Source organism: Pelobates fuscus, chromosome 6 (genome assembly GCF_036172605.1).
Source record: "Pelobates fuscus isolate aPelFus1 chromosome 6, aPelFus1.pri, whole genome shotgun sequence".
Lineage (NCBI taxonomy): Eukaryota > Metazoa > Chordata > Amphibia > Anura > Pelobatidae > Pelobates > Pelobates fuscus.
Window position 1 is genome coordinate 254,046,095 of NC_086322.1, and position 20,914 is coordinate 254,067,008.

At 42.0% G+C, this 20,914-nt stretch overlaps 1 protein-coding gene across 1 annotated transcript in view; it reads left to right on the forward strand.

Moving 5' to 3' along the window:
* The first annotated feature begins 1,391 nt into the window (after positions 1-1,391).
* RSAD1 (radical S-adenosyl methionine domain containing 1) overlaps positions 1,392-20,914 on the forward strand; it is a 29,465-nt gene continuing 9,942 nt past the window's right edge. Inside the window, exons 1-7 of the mRNA XM_063458967.1 lie at positions 1,392-1,688; positions 4,872-5,005; positions 6,074-6,278; positions 8,121-8,486; positions 8,582-8,645; positions 12,614-12,761; positions 13,181-13,235. Coding sequence (XP_063315037.1) covers positions 1,575-1,688; positions 4,872-5,005; positions 6,074-6,278; positions 8,121-8,486; positions 8,582-8,645; positions 12,614-12,761; positions 13,181-13,235 — 1,086 coding nt within the window. The 5' untranslated portion in view covers positions 1,392-1,574. The remainder of the gene's footprint in view (positions 1,689-4,871; positions 5,006-6,073; positions 6,279-8,120; positions 8,487-8,581; positions 8,646-12,613; positions 12,762-13,180; positions 13,236-20,914) is intronic.

The window sequence follows — 20,914 nt, forward strand, 5'->3', positions numbered from 1 at the left end:
CAATACCACGACAGCCTTTAACAGAGTATGGGCACCATGGGAACAATACAACGAATGACTCCACTACTGAGCCAAGAGGCAGGAAGTAGACACTCACCCTCACCACCAGACAAATAAGAGTCTCCCACACCCCCAAAGGCGAGGACGACTCACCCTCAAACGAGGCCAGACTGACGCCAACCTGGACTGACTCCTCAAAAGGGGGGGAAAAAATAAAACTGAAATAGAAATAACAACAACAAACCTCACTTGTACAAACATGTGTTTTATATATAGATGCAATTGTAACACACACGTCTATGTTATGTTATATTGTTGAAGTTGAAAAAAAAAAAAAAAAAAAGAGACAGACAATTGAAAATATACAGGCGTACACCAAAGGCTTATGCAAAGCACATAAATGATATACTACTGTACTGCTTTAATGTCTGTTGGACAATAAATAAAGAATTGAAAAAAATAAAATAAATAAAATACAACCGCAGAGAAGACTTAATCTTTTCCTTAACATAACGGCAACAGTGCACAATTTTGTGTTTAAGTTAAGAGTTAACCCAGGTGTACATAAGTTTAGACAGTCGAATAGGTGTACGTGCAGGTAAGCCATCGGTTCTCTACAGGTTTTAAACAGGCTGGAGTCGCCTTAGTATTTGGCGGCAACCAGTGAAATGGTGCATAGGAATTGAGCGTTTATGTGGAAATAGTTAACGATTTAAAACTTGCTTAACTTGGGTCTAAATATGTGTAAATATGAGCTGTCAATTCAAGGTACTAACTCACACATATAAAGCACTGAACAACTCTCGCCCCTCTTATATCTCCTCACAGATCCATAGGTATGTCCCTTCTCGGTCTCTCCGCTCTGCCCGTGACCATCTCCTGTCCGTTGTCCGCACTCGTACGGCCAACTCGCGCTTGCAGGACTTCTCGCGGGCGGCTCCCTTCCTATGGAATAGCCTGCCTACTGCCATCAGACTCTCCCCTAGTCTTGCATCTTTTAAGAAGTGCCTTAAAACCCATCTCTTTAGGAAAGCTTATGGCCTCCAAGACTAACCCCTACCTCACATACCTGTCTCTTGCCCTCTCCTAAAGGGCAGCCCACCTTATTTGACTGCAAATTCCTGTCCTAATGTGTTTTACACCCCACCTCCTATAGAACGTAAGCTCGATTGAGCAGGGTCCTCTTCAACCTATTGTTCCTGTAAGTTTATTTGTAATTGTCCTTTTTATAATTAAATCCCCTCTCATAATATTGTAAAGCGCTATGGAATCTGTTGGCGCTATATAAATGGCAATAATAATAATAATAACAAATTATACTTGTAGGTGATGAAAATGTTATCTTTATAAAAAAACACAGTTAGTGACCAGCAGGTGGCGATGAGCTTCCATTTCCTGTGTAGTGGAAGAGATGCTTTGTGTGTAGTATGTGCAACGAACAGAATGGATGTTAGCCGAATGTAATATAACAAAGTTACAGGTAGAAGATACTATGTGTCCTTCAGCTTTAACGTATTTCCTGCGTGGATTTTAATGTAACAGGTGACAGCAGAGCAGATCTTCTGCGAGTCAATATGATCCCTTCTACAACCCGCCTGTTACTGAGCTCTGCGAGGAAGCTCTGTGGGGCCGTGAAGATGAGGTCTTTACACACCAAGAACACAGAGGAAGCGGCTGTGTACGTACATGTAAGTACCGTGCCTTTGCCCTATTACCATGCATGCCTTTTGGTTTGTGATCTGTGTGAACATTCTGAGTTCTAGAGTTTTAATAGTCATGAACCCAGCAGATAGAGGTTGCTGTGTATGAGCCTGTAGCGTGCTTGTTCTTCGGGAACGCGCACGTCCACTGTTACAGGAAGCAGGCAGATTGAGGTCCTAGCAGGTCGATAAATTAAATGTTTATCTGTACAGAGTTTTGTTAAAAAAAAACAAAAACAAAAAAACAACCCTCCCCTCCCAAACGAGAACAAGAAATCCCTTAATTTATTCCCCAAATTATTAAACTGGATGAGATTAAGATTGCAGGTGACCAGCCCCTTCTGCTCCTCTTTCCAATTTTCTTATCATTTGCTCCTAAAACATTTTCATTACTAATTTATGCAATATAATTGTAAAAAAAAAAGTGTGTATTTAATCACTGTTACTCCACAGGAAATACAATTTACCAACCCCTGGTTTGAAACCGTGTCAGGGTTGTTTATTAAAGTGATTCAAAGTACATTTAAAGGATCACTATAGTGTCAGGAAAACAAAGCGGTTTTCCTGACACTATAGTGCCCTGAGGGTGTCCCCACCCTCAGGGTCCCCCTCCCGTGGCGCTGAAGGGGTTAGAACCCCTTCAGCCACTTACCTTTATCCAGTGCCGGGCTCCCTCGACGCTGGTGACCTCTCCTCCCCCCGCCGATGTCAGCTCCCCCGTTCGTCTTGGATCAAACATGCTGATAGACAGCCTACCGGGCAGCCCCCCTACATATAGGACCGTGCAGAGAGCATTGCCAAAGTGCTCCCTGCATGTCTTAGTGCCCGACTTACAGCATGAGGACGTATAGTGATGGTTTTGCACAGTGCTGACCAAGGACAGAGTGGGACAGCTGGACAGGACCCCGAAATCAGACTGTCCAGCTGAATGTGCTATGTGTGCATACCTCCCAACTTTTCAAATGGGCAAAGACTGACACTTTAAAGGACCACTAGAGTCACCCAGGCCACTTCATTGAGATGAAGCGGCCTGGGTGCAGTAATCCTGCCATTTTAACCACTCTAGGTTAAACACTGCCGTGTTGCAGAAACAGCAATGTTTACCTTAACCCCTTAAGGACACATGACGTGTGTGACATGTCATGATTCCCTTTTATTCCATAAGTTTGGTCCTTAAGGGGTTAAAGGCTTAAACACACCTCCAGTGGCTGTTACACTGAAAGCTACTGGAGGCACTTCTGCTGCAACAACAGATCAAACTTAGTCATGTGACATTGCAACCCCCATAGCAAAACATTGATTCAATGCTTTCTTATGGGAAAGCTTGGATGCATGTGCGGCGCATACGAATCAGGTCCCCAATACCTTTTATAAATAATATGAGGAGCATTGTATTGGAAAGTAGGCCATGTCTTCTTGATGACGTTGCAGGAAGCAGAGAGGAGAGCAGCTCCGAGTGACCCTCAGTGCTGGAAAAAGGTAAGTAAAAGGTTTATTTTATTATTTTTATTGCACACACGGAGGCGGTGGGGGCCTTTTATAAGAAGGTACAGGGACACTTAAGCATTAGGATATAGGTCTGTATTAATACTGCTTTAGTGTTCCTTTAAAGGAACGCTATAGTATCAGGAATACAAGCATGTATTCGTAGCGCTAGTGTTAGGCCATCTATTTAGGTGCCCCCTCCCCCACATGGGTTTTGAAAGTATGTTGGTGTCGTCGCAGCTGCCTTGCCTCCTTGGCTGAGATCTTCAATATTGATGATCTCAGCCAATGCAATGCTTCCCCATAGGGAGGGATTGGTAGGCAAATGCGCATGCCTGCCAAAATGCCTCACTGAGCCAATCAAATCCTCAATATGAGAAGTATTTGATTGTATAACCGAGTTTAACTTTATTATTGATTTCTTCAAAACTGTAATGTTTTGCATTGCAGGGTTAAAATGACAGGGACACTGCTTTTAGACCACTTCATTGAGGTGAGGTGGTCTGGGTGTCTTTAGTGTCAATTTAACTGTAGCGATGTGAGGAGGTGGATGAGACAAAGGGTGGTGCTATCCTGAGAAAATTCATTACTGAGAAGTAACGCAACTGAAATGTAATTTAGAACAAAAATCATGTATATTATTAGCATAGACTGAGTTCTAAATACATTTATTGCAGTTTAATGGATCACTAAAGTAACCTAGACCAATTAATCTAAATGAAGTGGTCTGGGTGTCGGGGTCCTGTCATGTCGTGTCAATCCTGCTATCATGTAAAACACTGCAGTTTTGTAAGAACTGCAAGGTTTACATAGTAGCAGGGTTAAATTCACCTCTAATGTCTGTCTTCCTGACACCCACTAGAGGGGGTTCCTCCTCCAGAACCAAGTGAAACTCTGTTTCATTGCGGTTGAAGGAGAGTGGCATTTGGCCACGTATGCCTATGAGAAGCATTTTAAAAAGATAATTTTTTAATTATTTTTATAAACCTGTGTTTTGTTTGCAATTGTCTGATATCCATGAGAGTATTTTTATGTTTTTTTTCTGAACAAAAGATTAACAGGTTAAACAAAAGGAAAAAAAAATCTTTTTTACAGCCTTCTTTGCTCATATTAACCAAGGGTGTCAATATTCGTGTAGGACACTGTAAATTAAAAATCTTCTAAAGGCAAACAATGTGGTTCTAAACCATTTCCCCTTAATGATTTTGTTTTTTGATGCCTCCAAAACCCATCAATCATATATGAAGGATCTCCCCCCCCCACCCCCCTATTAACTGTCAAAAGGCCACTATGAAGCTGTAATGAAGTCCAAATATTAGGAATGCACTAATGAGTTCTTGTAGCCAAGATAAACATCGTAATTTTTTATTTGCATAAACAGAGTCACTGCACCATTTCTGTCCCAACAATGGACCTTTATTGAGCAAAGTTGGCTTTTGCTAAACTGATGGATTATCATGTCATTTTCACATGACCGGTATTGCTGTCTTGTACCTTCCCACCAGAATGAAAATGCCTTATTCTTCATTTCTTCACATAAAAAATTTAATATGACCTAAACATCACATTTATAGTTTTTACAAATAAATGAAATATCCCTTGTTGTGATTATTTGATCACACGCCGAGTTCCAAGGCTATTGTGATTTGATGTGCGTTTGTTTTGTACCATTATTTTCTCCCTTAGTGGCCATACTGTGAGAAACGCTGCACTTACTGCAACTTCAACAAGTACATTCAACGTTCTGATAATGAGGATGCCATTCGAGCATGTCTTTTAAAAGAAGCTTCTACATTGATACAACTCAGCCAGGTCAGAAGGTAAGCATCCTCTCCAAATGGCTATTGTTGGGTATCCTCTTCACTACCAAAAATATGTATTGACAAGCTTTACTTATATTTGATTTGCAAAACAAAGTTTAATGCCTAAAGCCTCACTTACCAATATTTATGTTCATAGAATGACTACCAGCTTTTAGAGGAACGACATTCCCTGCCAGGAACCAATTCCACCCATTTAAGTGACACTATAGTCACCCAAACAACTTTAGCTTAATGAAGCAGTTTTGGTGTATAGACCGTGCCACTGCAGTCTCACTGCTCAATTCTTTGCCATTTTAGGAGTTAAATCACTTTGTTTATACAGCCCTAGACACATCTCCCTTCATGTGACTTGCACAGCCTTCCTAAACACTTCCTGTAAAGAGTGATCTAATGTTTATACTTCCTTTATTGCAAATTCTGTTTAATTTTGAATTTCTTACCTCCTGCTCTGTTAATAGGTTGCTAGAACCTGCAGGGACCTCCTGCGTGTGATTAAAGTTCAAATTACAGAGCAGCATTTTTTAAAGTAAGTGTGATTGAAAATAAAACCATTATGTTTTCATGCAGGCCGCGTGAGCCACAGTCAGGGGAGGTGTGGCTAGGGCTGAATAAACAGAAACAACAGAGATTAAACTCCTAAATGGCAGAGAATTGAGCATGATCTATACACAAAACTGCTCTATTAAGCTATAGTGTCCCTTTAATGTATGCAAATGGGCTGACCCCTCGCCCCCTCCCCCCATGAAGTTATAGAGGAAGTGTCAAAGATCAAGCCATTCCTGCAGGGATTGCTAGAAAATGTTTAATTACCTTTATTTTACAAATATATGAACTGTACTTATTGATTATTGGCATTATGCTTACATGCAAACATTCTTTTTCATTTATCCAGTTTCTCTCTCTCACTACAGTTCACATAATAAATATAACATTACACTAATATTTCAGAACTTGTGTGGAATTATTGCAAAAAAAAAAAAAAAAACCAAATACTGTATTGTGTACATTTGTCAGCATCCCCAGTACCAAGATTGTAAATATTGCTTTAATTTCTTTTAAATTTAGTATTTCATCTGTGTATTTTGGAGGTGGTACACCCAACCTTGCCAGCCCTCATACCATTGGTGCCATTTTAGAAGTGATATCCCAAAATGCTTTGCTGCAACAAGATGCTGAAGTTACTCTGGAGGTTAACCCTGCATCCATTCAAAACAGTAAACTGCACCTCTTCCGTGAAGTCGGGGTGAATCGAGTGTCTATTGGGGTACAGGTAATATTGTGTATATTATTCTCTTTATATGTACACATGTACAAAACGTCTTCTAAATTATGCTAATGAAGGTTTTTTGTTACCAGTAAATATGGACAAAAATGCTGTAGGCAGAAACTGAACTAGTAGCGTTATTGAAGAAAAGAGATTTCTGGGGGAAAAAATAGTTATTCTCCTATTAAAGGGACACTATAGTCACCAGAACCACTACAGCCTATTGAATTTGTTCTGGTTAGTAAAATCATTCCCTTCAGGTTTTTGCTGTAAACACTGCTTGTTTCAGAGAAAATGCAGTGTTTACATTACAGCATAGCGATAACTCCACTGGCCACTCCTTAGATGGTTGTTAGATGTGCTTCCTGGGGCAGAACTGCACAGTGCGCAGCACTGACATTCAGTGTCTCCGCCCTTTTGCATAATAACAAATGTGTCTTGTTCATGCCGTGCACCAATTTCCTAAAGCTGCTGTTTGTGATTGAAGATTTTCTGTGGGTGTATCTGCAAAATCAAGTGATATCTAATCATTGATTAGCATGGCCATGAGAAGGGCCAGATTAACATAGGGGCTATTGGGAAGCCCACATAAGGTGCTCCCAGCCATGCAAGCTCATTTTGAGCTGATCCTCAATGGGGCTCACATTGAATATTTTTATTGCATTGTGATTTTTATTTTTCCTGTCCAAACACAAATTTTATAGTGAATGCAATATACAAAAGATTTGACGTGTATAACCGCATCCTGTCTGTTGTTTTTTTTGTAATATTATTTTTATTTTCAGTAGCAATGGTATAGTATGGATTTTTATTTTTCCCTTTTTTGGGGGCTGAAGAAAAGAAGATGAAAAAAGAAAGAAAACATCTAATGGTAAGTATGATTTTTTTTATTTTTTTTTTACATATATTCGTTTTATTAACCCCCTCAAAATTTTTAGGGTGAAGGGGGTTAGGTAGGTTTACTTTATTTGGGGTGTGGGGTGGCTTGTGGATCCATAGTCACCGGTGAGAGGGGGGTGGACAGCATAATTTTTGGGGGTGAACGATGTCATGTCCAGCCCTCCTTTTATATTTATTTAGAGCCCTCACCCATGGGTGGGTCTAATATGGGCATAAATCCCCCCACTCCTTTTATTTTAATTATATTCCCCACTTGCTGGCGATGGCGGCATTATATTTAACCCCTTAATGACACAACTTCTGGAATAAAAGGGAATCATGACGGAATATATCCGTCGTCTGTCCTTAAGGGGTTAATTATTATCCCCAAAGGGGGTGGACAGATCATTCTTTAAATGGAAGCCAAGGGGGGGATGTACATTAGCGACATGGCAGCAATTACTTTTTCATAAAGTTTAATGTGACTGTTGGCTAGCTGCCAAGTAAAAGTCATATTTTGCTGTCAAAAAAAAAAATTCTTGAAGAATGAAGGAACCCCCCAAAAAAATTCTTGCAGTGCACATCTAGTCCATACCAACAATGACAATACAATGTATGTTTTTCTTTAGGCCCAACAAGTTATTTTTAGCTCCAGGTACATGAAGCATGAAATCCTGCATTGGCCATGAATGACAGAATTAATTGCAAATCTGTCACATTTACTGATGTATTACAGTAGCAGCCACAAATGGCAAGCAATATAGTGTGCTTTGACAATATCCAAAAATAAAACGTGTTCATGATTGTTCTCAAAATAATATAATTTAATAGTAGCAGCAATAGAAAAGCCCATCACATCATATTTCTGAGTACGTTATACTTTCGACCTCACAAATTCTTTCCAATGAATCTAATTTTATCTTCTTGCCTCTCCCATTATATATCTTACTACCTGTATTGGGATGAAAGTCATTTGATGATTCTGAACTCCTCTTTCTGGGAAGGACACACACAGCTTGTGATGCCCTGCATACTATTGACGAGGCTTGCAGACTTTTCCCTGGATCTACATCAGTGGATATTATGTTTGGACTCCCAGGTCAAAGCATGGAATCCTGGCAGAGAACTTTGAAAACCCTGCTTGCAGTTTGTGATGATCATGTGTCTTTATACCAACTGACTATTGAGAGAGGCACTGCACTTTTTAAACAACTACAGAGTGAGCATTTCTCTCCTCCAGATGAAGAACTGACTGCCCACATGTATAACTTTGCCAGGAGGACTTTGTGTGAGGCTAGCTTCCATCACTATGAAGTGTCAAACTTTGCCCGGAATGTAAGTGCAGTTTACATTGAAATTAATTTGAGTTATTGATAGTTATGTAAGATATGATGACATTCTGATTTATTCTATTCTATTTTTCTTCTAAGGGGGCACTCAGCAGGCACAATCTGTCCTACTGGCTTGGAAAGCAGTATATTGGAATAGGGCCAGGTAAAGTTGCTTAGAGGTGAATTACACTGCCAGCATAAAAATTGGCTTAATTTTTATCAGATGTTAACTTACTTTAGAACGTTTTATCTCCTGCTCTGTAAATTAAACTTTCATCACAGACAGGAGGCTCCTGTAGGGTCTGGAATTACATCTATTAACAGCAGGAGATAAAAAACAAATTCTAAATAAATAAATAAATGTGCAAAAAAGGACATTTAAACATTAGATGTCTCTTTACAGGAAGTGTTTAGGAAGGCTGTGTAAGTCACATGCAGAGAGGTGTGACAAGGGCTTCTTAAATAAAGTGATTTAACTCCTAAATGGCACTAAACTGAATTTCCATTTAGAAATGTGTTAATATTCAAATTTCGGTTTGGAAATATGTTAATTTTAACCAATCACCAATTTAGGGAGTTATCTGTATCACCAAAAAAAAAAATAGGTTTCCAGTCACCAACATTGTTTCCAAAGAGGGTGAACTCCAATTAGAAGTCGCCATAATAGATATACAACGCTGACTATTCTACAGAAACAGAATACCGTCATACCATCTCACTTATATCAAATCTAACTACACATAACAACAAAACTACTCCCCGTGAAATAGAATGCCATGGGAAGGTATCATATTGGTTGAAATAGGGATAGGAAAACTGCACTCTTTTCAAAACCCAGGTGCTTAGTTGGACCCGAGGTGGCAGGTCCTCCGTTACACAATGGATTCAAGCAAAGGATGGTCCAGGCACTAAAGGTTCAAGATCAGGCATATTTTTCTTAGAGGAAACACAATAATGTTTCGATCTCAACAGAGGTCTTTGTCAAGCTACTATGCATAAGCATAGAAATAATTGATATAGAGGATACAATTGAAGTGCAAATTTAAAAATTTACTTAATTGGCAATACCATACAAAGTGCAGGTACACTTGACAATTTATGAAGCTATGCAGTCTGTAAAGGTTCCAGTTTGCAATGACATCAGACGCTTCAATTAACACCGCATCACCTGAATAAAGCATCAATTACAATTGAACCGATAAAAAGAAATCAAAATAATAGGGATCTGCTTAATTACCCAATCTGTCAGAGCAATTATGCTATGTGCCCAAAAGTGTGCCCAAAAACGGTGCAAAGAAAAATTGTAGCCACTTAATAAATCAAATGCTCCTAAGCACACGAGTGCTGAGCCGCTTGATATGAGAGCAACCATGTCACAGCACTAAACACCAATGCATGGTAGGTGGTTTGAGGCTCGGGGATCCCATAGCTAAGGGAGGTGCAGCTGGCTCTAACATTTGGAAGGTGGACAGTGGAATGTATCCCCCCTTTTAGGCATTAATACTCTCTCCACCCAGCTCATCGGTGGTGGGTTGACAGTAGCATCTCTACCCCTCTCCCCCCTCCATTGATTTAATATCCCCCTGCCAGAGACCAATGGGTGGGGAGGATAGGGGGTGAAAATTTCAGTGTCCCCCCGGTTAAATATTTGAGCCTCCATCTGTTGCTCATGGGTGCAGAGGGATGTCCATGTGTAGGGCATGAGGTTGACCTATGCCAGCCCCCTGTATTTTACAGGCCACATCCCCATTGGATTGGACCGTTTAAAAATTCTTTCACTATAGTGAGCAGTCGTTGGCTGCTCAATTTCAGTAGATATGCCATGCTGTAGGTAGCGGTATAAGGCAGGTTTTATACTCCCTTATAGAAATATGAGAGTCATTTTTAAAAATATTATTTTAATTACTTTTTAACATGATGGCTGGTTAGCATGCGATGCGACCCATAGTGACATAAAAAGTTTTTTTTAATTTAATTTCATTTTTTAAACGATTTGCTGCTAGAGCTGCAGGCTAGCAAATAGTCAGATTTTTAAAAAAACATATGGACCCTGATTTTGAAGAGACACTCCAGAGCCCTAAAGTCCTCTATTTTTTCATTTTATAATGTGCAAATTTCAATAGAAACTGACACTTTTTATAAATCAATCTTGTTACACCCCCGTGACTTTCAAGAAGATACTAGGTCCGCTTACTTCCTGGTTGCTTAGCTCAGTGGAGCTAAACTTAGGAGCAAGGCAATTGCTCAGAGCTGCATTGGGATTGGACGGCCACAGAAAGCCTTATTTAAGGAGCTATCTATTAACCTACTATGCATACAAAAACTGAGACAATACTTTTTTTCTTTTTTAACTCTTTCAGCTAATTAGAATATAGCCCACTAATCTGTTATCCTGTGTATATCACATACATTCTATATGCATTGTACATGCAGCATACACATTCTATACAGATGCAGCACATACATTCTATATACATGCAATGTATACATTCTGTATACATGCAGCATATACATTCTATATACATGTAGCGCATATATACAAAGGGACATTACATGATAAATGTATTGGCAATGGCAATTCCATGTAAGGATACCACATTAAGGAGTTGTCTAGTAAACAGCTAAAATAGCAAAATTAGGAAAAGCCATTTCCCTCTAGGCTGGTAAAGAAGGTGAGGGCTTGCAAAGGCAGCAGTCAAGAGAACGGCAGCTATTCCAAGCGGTTTTTAGATATAACTCAAGAAAAAAACAAATAAATAAATGGATACTTTATATTTTTATTAGGAATAAATCTACTAAACAATGATTTTTATTTTCCTTGTATTTGGGCAGTGGAGTGTCCGTTTAGGTATTCAGAGCTGACTTTTAAAATAAATCCGGGTCTGGTCCCACTAAAATCTAGATCAAATTCAGGCTCATTTGAAGCTTGCTCTGCAAAAGCGGACATTGTTACATACTGTGAACAATGTATTTCTTTTACAGTCTGAATGACCCATACTGCAGCAAATGGATTCGCCCCATTTGGTAAAGGGCTATTTGGACTTTAGTGAATAACCCTGAAAGTGTTCTTTTGTTGAAATGTTTCAAACTATTCAAATTTTAAATAACAATTCACAACATAAAGAAGTGTGCAACATGTCTTAAAGGGACACTATAGTCATCAGAACAACTACCGCTTATTGCATTTGTTCTGGTGAGTATAATCACTCACCTTCAGGCTTTTTGCGGTAAACCCTGTTTTTTCAGAGAAAATGCAGTGTTTACATTAAAGCCTAGTGATAACTCCACTGGCCACTCTTTAGATAGCTGCTTCCTTGGGCAGTGCTGCAGAGTAAGCAGCACTGCCATTCAGTGTGTCCACCCTCTGCATGTGGACGCTGAACTTTCCTTATAGTGATGCACTGATTCAATTAATCTCTATGAGAAGATACTGATTGACCAGGGCTGTGTTTGACTTGTGCTGGCTCTGCCCCTGAACTACCTCCTAGGCAACCTTAGCCAATCCAATGCTTTCCTATGAGAAAGCATTGTGATTGGCTGTGATCAACACTTCTGATGACGTCAGCCAAGCAGGCAGATCAGGGGTAAAGCCAGAAAAGTAAGATTTTATTATATTTAGGGGGCTAGATGGTGCTTTTAACACTAAAGGGTCAGTAATACATGTGTGTGTTCCTGACCCTATATTGTTCCTTTAAAAATGGTGGCATGATGCCAAAGTGTTATGGTATGTAAAAAAAAGTATATTAACACTCCTAGTAAACCTAGTAAAATGTAGAACGTGTACATAGAGCATCCTCTCGATTTGGTGCACACCAAGGTTACTTTAATCTAGACTTGCAAATATGATGAGATGGGCTTCACTCAAATTCCAGTGATATCAGTGCTTTGCTTAGACATCTGATAAAGCCAAAGCCATCTATACAAGATCTGCATTTCTGTCTTAATCATGTATTTTGTAATCATGCATACATGCAGAAATGCCAAAATGTCTTATAGTTGGCTTTGGTTTTATCTCATGTCTAAACAAAGCATTTATGGCATTGAATTTGTTGTGAAGCTCATCTCATTATATTCAGATTCCCAAAATATTATATATATCTTGTTTTTTACAGTTGTTTTTGATTATTCTAGGAGCACATGGTAGATTTGTGGCACGAGCAACTGGAGGGACACAAAGAGAAGCTCGTATACAGACTCTAGAACCTGATCCATGGATGAGAGAGGTCATTCAACATGGGCATGGAACACGGAAAGTCGTTGAGCAGAATGATCTGGAGATGTTAGTATATACCAATTAAAAAGAATTTCAAGAATTTATTTAGAATATGTCAACAGAATGAGAAACTGCTTAGTACACTTGTATATCTAGTGATAAAAGCAAGTGAGAGTATGAATTATATATATATATATATATATATAGTTCCAAAGTAGAAATGGCTGCTCTCCGGTCTTAAAAATAAAGTTTTATTGAAACAAGTTTAAAAAGACCCCCCTCAGTCCCCGTTCTGGACTTTCCTCAGGGTCAAAAAAACAAGACAACAAATATTATGCATGTTAACAATCAATATATACCCATATAATAAAGATAAAACTCACCCAGGTGCGTTACTCTCACCATCGGAATCATTAGGACTAGATATATATTTATATAGTATATATATATCTTAGCTCTTATTTCTCATCTCTTATTCTTCACAGCTTATCAGAGATGCTGGTCTTTGGACTACGAACAGACACTGGGATTACTCATGAGGTGAGAACTTTGGGTGACTGACTTTCTGGGCTATTCACTAAGATGAGAATTTACAGTGAATCTCAAATTTTATTCTAAAATGAATAAAAGCCTTTTCCAATTCTGCAATTTTGACCTTAAATTTGTTAATCACTTTGAATTCACTATGGGGATAAGAAGTCGCAGACATGGCAGAGTGATGATGACCCCTGTCCACTGCACCCTCAATGTGGGCAAATCAGGTGGATGGCCAGGTACATGTGTGTTGTTTACCTAAAGAAGATAAGGCAGCAGAATGCACTATGGGAAGAAGGAAGACTCGCGGAGGTAGTGTTATGTTCTGGGCAATGTTATGCTGGGAAACATTGGTTCCTGGCATTCATGTGGATGTAACATTTAGCTTGCCCCCAGGCTGCTGACAATTACCTAATGATACTTAAAATTAGTTGCCCCACACTGACAGAAGATCTGTGGTGCTCTATGTGAGCATGGCAAATAGCCCTTTAAAATATATTAGCTTACAGTGGCTAATGATTTTAAATTGACCCCAGTGTTAGGGAGACCCCCAAGGTCTGAGAAGACCCTCTTGAGTTCACCCTGCTTACCACCTGCTCCGTGATCAGTGCTGGGGGCATGATGAGCATAGGTTGGGGGACCTTAAATCTGCTTTTAGCACAGATGCAGTTAGTAGATAATAGTGCACTGATCTTTTTTCCACACAGATTTTTTTTCCCCTTTAATTTCTTGTCAGACAGGCTATTTGATATGCAATGTATTTCTGTGCATTGCAAACTTCTTCCCTCAGTAATATACACATGGTGTGTGACTGCAGTTTACTGCTCAAGTGAACCCTGCCAGAACTGTGAAGTTGAAGAATCCGTTTGCAAATACTTTTTTGTTGTATTTCATTCCAAGGCCATGTCAAAATAGCAGGCTAATAATTTCACCCACCTGATTATACAGATTCATGGACTGCTCCTACTGGCCATCATGCTTTCTTTCCTTGACGGCACAGTGATGGCAGCCTAAGATGCCTGGAATTGGTGGTGGTAGTGGAGGAGGTCCAACCTTTTGCAACTCATACTTGGCATTGCATGAGAATTGCTGGGCATTTGCTCCATTATGTGTGGGCTAGCCAACTCTTGAGGCAGAAGCAAGAGAAAAGAGGACTTCTCACACACCTAAGACAAGATGTCAGCACACAGGATCATGAAGGGATGATTATTAGGAACTTAAAACAATTCCTTTTCCCCATTTTTCATAGTACAATATAGCAAAAGGAAATTGCATTACAGTTGATAATTTGTAATTTTTTTTAAATTTTTTTTTTTTGCAGTGCATATGACGTTACAGCTTTGCATGGGGTACCCCAAAGGCATTCCTCGTGTTAGTCAGACAATAATTACACTGGGGTATACGTTTGTACTTGCACATTTTTGTGTTAAGGTCGCGTTCTAACAAGATGATGTACAACATTATTTAGTTATATAGCTAGATGAGTTATGCAGGCAGGATATATATATATATATAATATAAGGTTAATTAGGCAAGTGAATACGGTACACGAGTTTAGACATATACTCTTAGGAATAGAACAGCTTGTCTTCAGACGATTACTCAAGTAAGTGTTGTGCCACCAGGCAGATTGTGGCATATCGGGTTGTTATCTGCACTGATCAGGGCGTTAAGACCTTTGTATACTGTAGCCTCAATTGTAGTACCAATAGCAGGCATGTCCGTTTGGTGGTACCCACAGCCTGGGTTTCTGTTATGACGGCTGTCAGCAACATGTCCAGCAACTCCCGCTGTAATTGCCGTCTGCCATAAGGAGCTGGGGTACCCGTCGCTGTGGCAGCAGGAATGGTGTCGGTCAGTGTCCTCTTCTCCAGCACATAGTCCTCATAGGGCACCTCTGAGTGCATTGCGTCTCTGGAGCCCACTGCAGATCGACGTGTCTGCGGACCTCCGTGATCTTTTACCCAGCCGGTTGTGAGTGCGGGCATGCTGCTTTGCGGGTCGCAGTAACCAGGTGTGGGCAACTCTGTAGTGGGGCATTCGTTTGGGGGCGACCTTTCCGGGCACTGCTAAAGTGTTGGTTCGCGGTATGGATTATAAGGAGCTCCGGTGAGGCATGCTCAGTGTAGGTGGGTGCTTGGTCCTCCGCTGGTGAGTAGGTCTGCTCGCGGCCTGAGTAGCCAGCAGAACCGCAGGTCTCCGTCGCTGCCCCCTTGTGGTTACATTTAAGTGCTTTGGGAGGTTATAGCTCTGGCCTTGTGTTGTGGGGTTCAGCGGTTTACAGGTTAGGTGCATTGCTGTCGGCCATGTTGTAAGGGCCACATGGTGGCTGTTGGCGGTGAGTCGCCTGGGAGCACTGCCAAGATGTTGCCTGCCTGGTGGGGGCTGGGATAACCCCCGCCGGCCCAAAGGGGGGGTAAGCGAGGCCGGGGACCCCGGTTAAGTCGTGGTTCTCGGTAGTTGCCGGGGCGGAGCGAGGCAGCGGCCGTCCGCCCCACTCTCCTCCCGGGTAGGCCTCAGTCTCTCCAGCCTCGGAGCATCTCTCCAGGACCCAGTCCACCCGATATCAGGTGTTCCAGCTGAACCGGGACACTCCAGGGCCAGGTATCTTGCCCCTCCAGGGGGTTCCAAGCCGATTATGATGGGTTTTTACCCAATATTAGTCAAGTTCCCCAGGAGCTGCAGTGACTTGCAGCCTTCTGGCATGGCCGCCCGGCCCCGCCCCCACAGTTGATCATTATAACATTTCCAATGTATTTTTTAAACCCGGATATACAATAGCCTAATTTAGGCAACTCAGAATTGCAAAAATGCCTTATATTGCATAGCCACTAGGCCAAGCAAAATTGTAGCTTTTTTGCATGTCACCACAGGCAGCATTTTTTTTTCAGTAAGATTTTTGACACTGTTGCACATAGAAGGCTTATCAGTAAACTGCAATCTTTTAGTTGGGATTCCAATATTGTTGTATGGGGTTGGCAGTGGCTGAATGACAGGCAACAGAGAGTTGTAGTCAATGAAGTATAATCAAAGAAAGGTCTATTTACCAGTGGGGTACCTCACGGATCTATACTTGGCCCATTCTCTTCAACTGGGCCCGTCAGTCCAGGGGGTTCGGCCGCCCTGCTGACCCCTGCAACCGTGGCCCGCCGAGAGAGGAATTGTGACAGGGGGCCCACCTTGGGCATCCCCGAATCGCCGCATGGACAGTGAGGTAGAGTAGGCAACCTGCTTACCTTGATGTCAGGTGCCTACTCTGTCGACATATACCGAGGGAAGGACAGGAGGCAGGCAGCATTCGGCGGCAGCGAGGGAGCACTGATCTGACAGTTTATTATTTATTTGTTATTGCCATTTATATAGCGCCAACAGATTCCGTAGCGCTTTACAATATTATAAGAGGGGATTTAACTATAAATAGGACAATTACAAATAAACTTACAGCAACAATAGGTTGAAGAGGACCCTGCTCAATCGAGCTTACATTCTATAGGAGGTGGGGTGTAAAACACATTAGGACAGGAATTTGCAATCAAATAAGGTGGGCTGCCCTTTAGGAGAGGGCAAGAGACAGGTATGTGAGGTAAGGGTTAGTCTTGGAGGCCAAATGCTTTCCTAAAGAGATGGGTTTTAAGGCACTTCTTAAAAGATGCAAGACTAGGGGAGAGTCTGATGGCGGTAGGCAGGCTATTCGATAGGAAGGGAGCCGCCCGCGAGAAGTCCTGCAAGCGCAAGTTGGATGTACGGGTGCGGACAACGGACAGGAGGTGGTCACGGGCAGAGCGGAGAGACCGAGAAGGGACATACTTATGGATCTGTGAGGAGATATGAGGGGCTAGAGTTGTTCAGTGCTTTATAGGTGTGAGTTAGTACCTTGAATTGACTCCTTCAGCATACAGGAAGCCAATGTAAGGACAGAGGGGTGAGGTGTGAAAGAAATGACTAGAGAGGAAAATCAGTCTAGCAGCCGCGTTCATTACGGACTGTAGGGGTGCAGTGCAGTTTTGGGAAGACCAATCAGGAGAGGGTTACAATAATCCATGCGGGAAATTACTAGAGCATGGACAAGCTCCTTGGTAGTATCTGGTGCAAGAAAGGGGCGGATGCGGGCTATGTTTTTAAGATGGAATCTACAGGATTTGGCAACATGCTGGATGTAGGCTCAAAGGTGAGACCAGAGTCAAGTATGACGCCAAGACAGCGCGCTTGCAAGGATGGACTGATGTTAGTACCAGAAACTTGAAGGGAGAGCGAAAGAGGAGGGTCAGTATTAGGAGGAGCAAAGACAAGGAGCTAATTTCTCCTCCTTTGATTGCCTTCTGTGATGCCGGGAGCCGGAATATGACATCAATGAGACCCATGGAGTGGTGGGGGTGATGAGGCATGTGGAGGGGCAACAGGTGCCCGGTGGTTTCTAGTTATGCCTCTGTGCTCATGCCATTGTACAGAGCACTTTTAAGACCTCACTTGGAGTAATGTACGCAGTACTGGAGACCGTATCTCCAGAAGGATATTAATACTTTGGAAAAAGTTCAGAGAAGGGCTACTAAACTGATTCATGGATTGGATAAAACTTACCTGGAAAGGTTCTTAACATGTATAGATTGGAGGAAAGACGAGACAGGGGGGATATGATAGAAACATTTAAATATATAAAGGGCATCAACACAGTAAAGGAGGAGAGTATATTTAAAAGAAGTAAAACTACCATAACAAGAGGACAGAGTCTTAAATTATAGGGGCAAATGTTTTGAAATAATACCAGGAGGTATTACTTTACTGTGTGCAGTGTTGGTGTTTTCTGGGATGTATGCACACACACACACACTGACACAGATATGCACACACAGTTGCACAAATACAGATACACACACTGACACAGTGTCATGAATACGTACCTCTGTTCTGGGCGTCCACATGGTGGACACTTTTTTCCTGAGATGTTGAGGAGTCCAACTCTTCTTGTCAAACCTGCCTCTATTGATAACTAGTACCACCCTCTAAAAAATTTTTTTTTTTACCAAGACAGGACATCATTCACAAAACAGAAGCATTTAACAACGCTATGTACAATGAAACAGTAATATGTTCACGATGTTATACAGATAGAAAAACAATACCTTGAACATCATTAGCAGTATCAACATTTCAATGTGGGATAATTTCTCGAGTCTTGATTGGGGTTGATGGTGTTCCGCCAGGGTTTTAAATTAGAATAAAATAGTACAACAATCTTAACAGTCATAAAGGAACAGTTAGGTCTGGTGCCTAGTTTATGTACATATGAGTACATATAGAGGACCAAGGTGTATACGGTCTCCACCCCACGTCCTGCAATGCTGTCTTTGCTCCTCTAAATTATAGGACCCTATTGTACAATAAGCCTCATCTCAGTAGATGGTAGGCACCACCTGAATGAGAGAGTTAAGGAAAAGTAAGAGCTAGAGGAGAAAAAATTTAAAATAAAAGTTAGATGGGAAAGGTTACATCAAGTATTCTTAATGGTTATTCTGGTTTTTGACTCTGCTTGTTGTCTGACTACTCTGAACTCTGAGCCACCCTCTTTCATAACATTTGGGTGCAGGAGGGTAGCTTCCCTGGGGTCCAGTAGAGCTGGCTGATGAGAGACTGAGGTTCTAGGCATTCCTCTACTCTCCTGTTTGTTTGTGCCTGCTTCTGCCTCCCCACATGGCTCTAAGCAAGCTGGAGGAGATTAACCTGAATTCACTTCCTGCAGCAAGCCGTAGGTGAAACATGCCCTATGACAGTGGCCTTAACCAGTGCACTGTTAAAGAGACAATAAAATGTGTGGGCTCTTTGAATCATATGTTTGACAGCCCTGATTTAAGGGGTTAATTAATATAAATAACCATAAAGCTGTTTTTTGTTTTTTTTAATTCTTTATTTTTGCCTCACTCCAACTTGTGGCAGAGCAGAGATATAACATACAGCATACACAACATATCTTGGAGACATGACATCCTGTACACTGCAATGTACTGTTATGTCTGTAAAGCATTAAGGGTGGTTGGGGTGAGGGTTTTATTGTTATTAAGTAAAGGAGTTTGGATTGAGGGGTATACTAGCCATGTGGCTCAGCCGTGTGGGGTAGAAAGGCCTTCTCATGCTGAGGGAGGCCTAGCATAAGGTGGTCGTTTAAGTGCTTGTGCGGCTGATGTGCCCAAAAATATGGGGGAGTTCTGCGATTAGGTTGATACTTGGTTGGTTAATTATGACAAGCGGTAGCGCTGGGAAGGGGTGTACTGCTTGTAGTAAATAGCTGACTCAGCGTTTCTGTGAGGGGAGAGTAGCAAGGAAAGTGCTCATGGACCCTTGAGCTAGGGGGGAGGGAGGGGAGGGAGGGTGTAGTCGGACTAGGTGTCCTGTAAGGAGTAGTGCAAGAGCATCTGCAAATTATAGTAGCAGGATATCTTTGGCTACACATGCATAAGGAAAACTTGAACTAATAACTAGACCAACATTAAAAATTAAAGTTAAAATTAACTGCCAGTCCATCGGCATGTCTCTTTGCAGGAGGGAAAAGTTAAGCCCAAGTCCACTTGTGGTGTCTCAGCCTGTATCGGCCTCATTGCGTGGTACGACAGGGACTATATTAGGTATGTCCCAGGAGTGTCCAGGGATGACATTGTTGGTCTTGTGTCGGTTTAGGCTGCGGAGGAAAGGATTGGAATCACCAGCTGATGTGAGTCGGCGGGTGGTCTCGCACTGGGTAGCCACGAGTGTGTGGGAAGAGCCCCATCTGTATTGGACACCTGCCTCTCGGAGGATCTTTGTGACCTGGCTGACTAATTGTCTCCATTCCAATTTGCCCTGCAGAGATCCTGTAGAAAGGTTGGGAGCCCTCAAATTTGAGCGGGCACTTGTTCTTGATGGCTTCCATTATTGCTTGTTTGTCGCGGAGGGACTGAAATCGGAGGAGGACATTGCGGGGAGTGCCCGCCAGGGCTCTAGGAGACTTGGGGAGCCTGAGAGTTCCATCCAGTTGCAGGATCTTCACCTGCTTGGGGTGCAGGATCTCTGACATAAGGCGCCGGATAAAGTGGGGTAGCTCTGTGTCATTGACGGATTCGGTTATGCCTCTGACTTTGATGTTGGTGCGTCTCCTGGCGTCTTCCATTGCATCCACTCTGGTCTGTAGGGCTTGTTGTGAGCCTTGGAGTTGCTGCGTTTGCTCCGTTGTGTCTCACTGGCGTTGTGCTATGGAGGAGATATCCTCCTCTGTGGCTTTCACCCTGTCCGTTACAGCGGTAACCTCCTCACGGAGCATTGCTATATCCGTGCGGAACCATGTGCGCAGGTGTTTCAGTAGGCCCAGGATGTCTCCTTTAGTTGCAGGAGCCCCCATGTCTCCTAATTGCATGGCTGCGAATGGGTCGTCTACCTCAGGGATGGTGTCTGGGGAGTCCAGTGGGTCCTCTTCCAAGGATAGGCCTATGGAGTCTGGTGTCGCTGCCATTTTGGCCTTAGGCCTCGCCAGAAATATGTCTCCTATTCGTCGTGTGCCATCTTCCAAGGTGGCTTTTAGCTTTTTTGCTCGTTTCCCCATGGTGTGGACCAGGTAAGTGCGAGTAATTGACGGTGCCCAGCTTATTTTGTGGGTGTTTGTCTGTTTCTTGCCGATTTCTGCTTGGAGCTCAGCAGACATGCGACTGCTCTCTGTGATG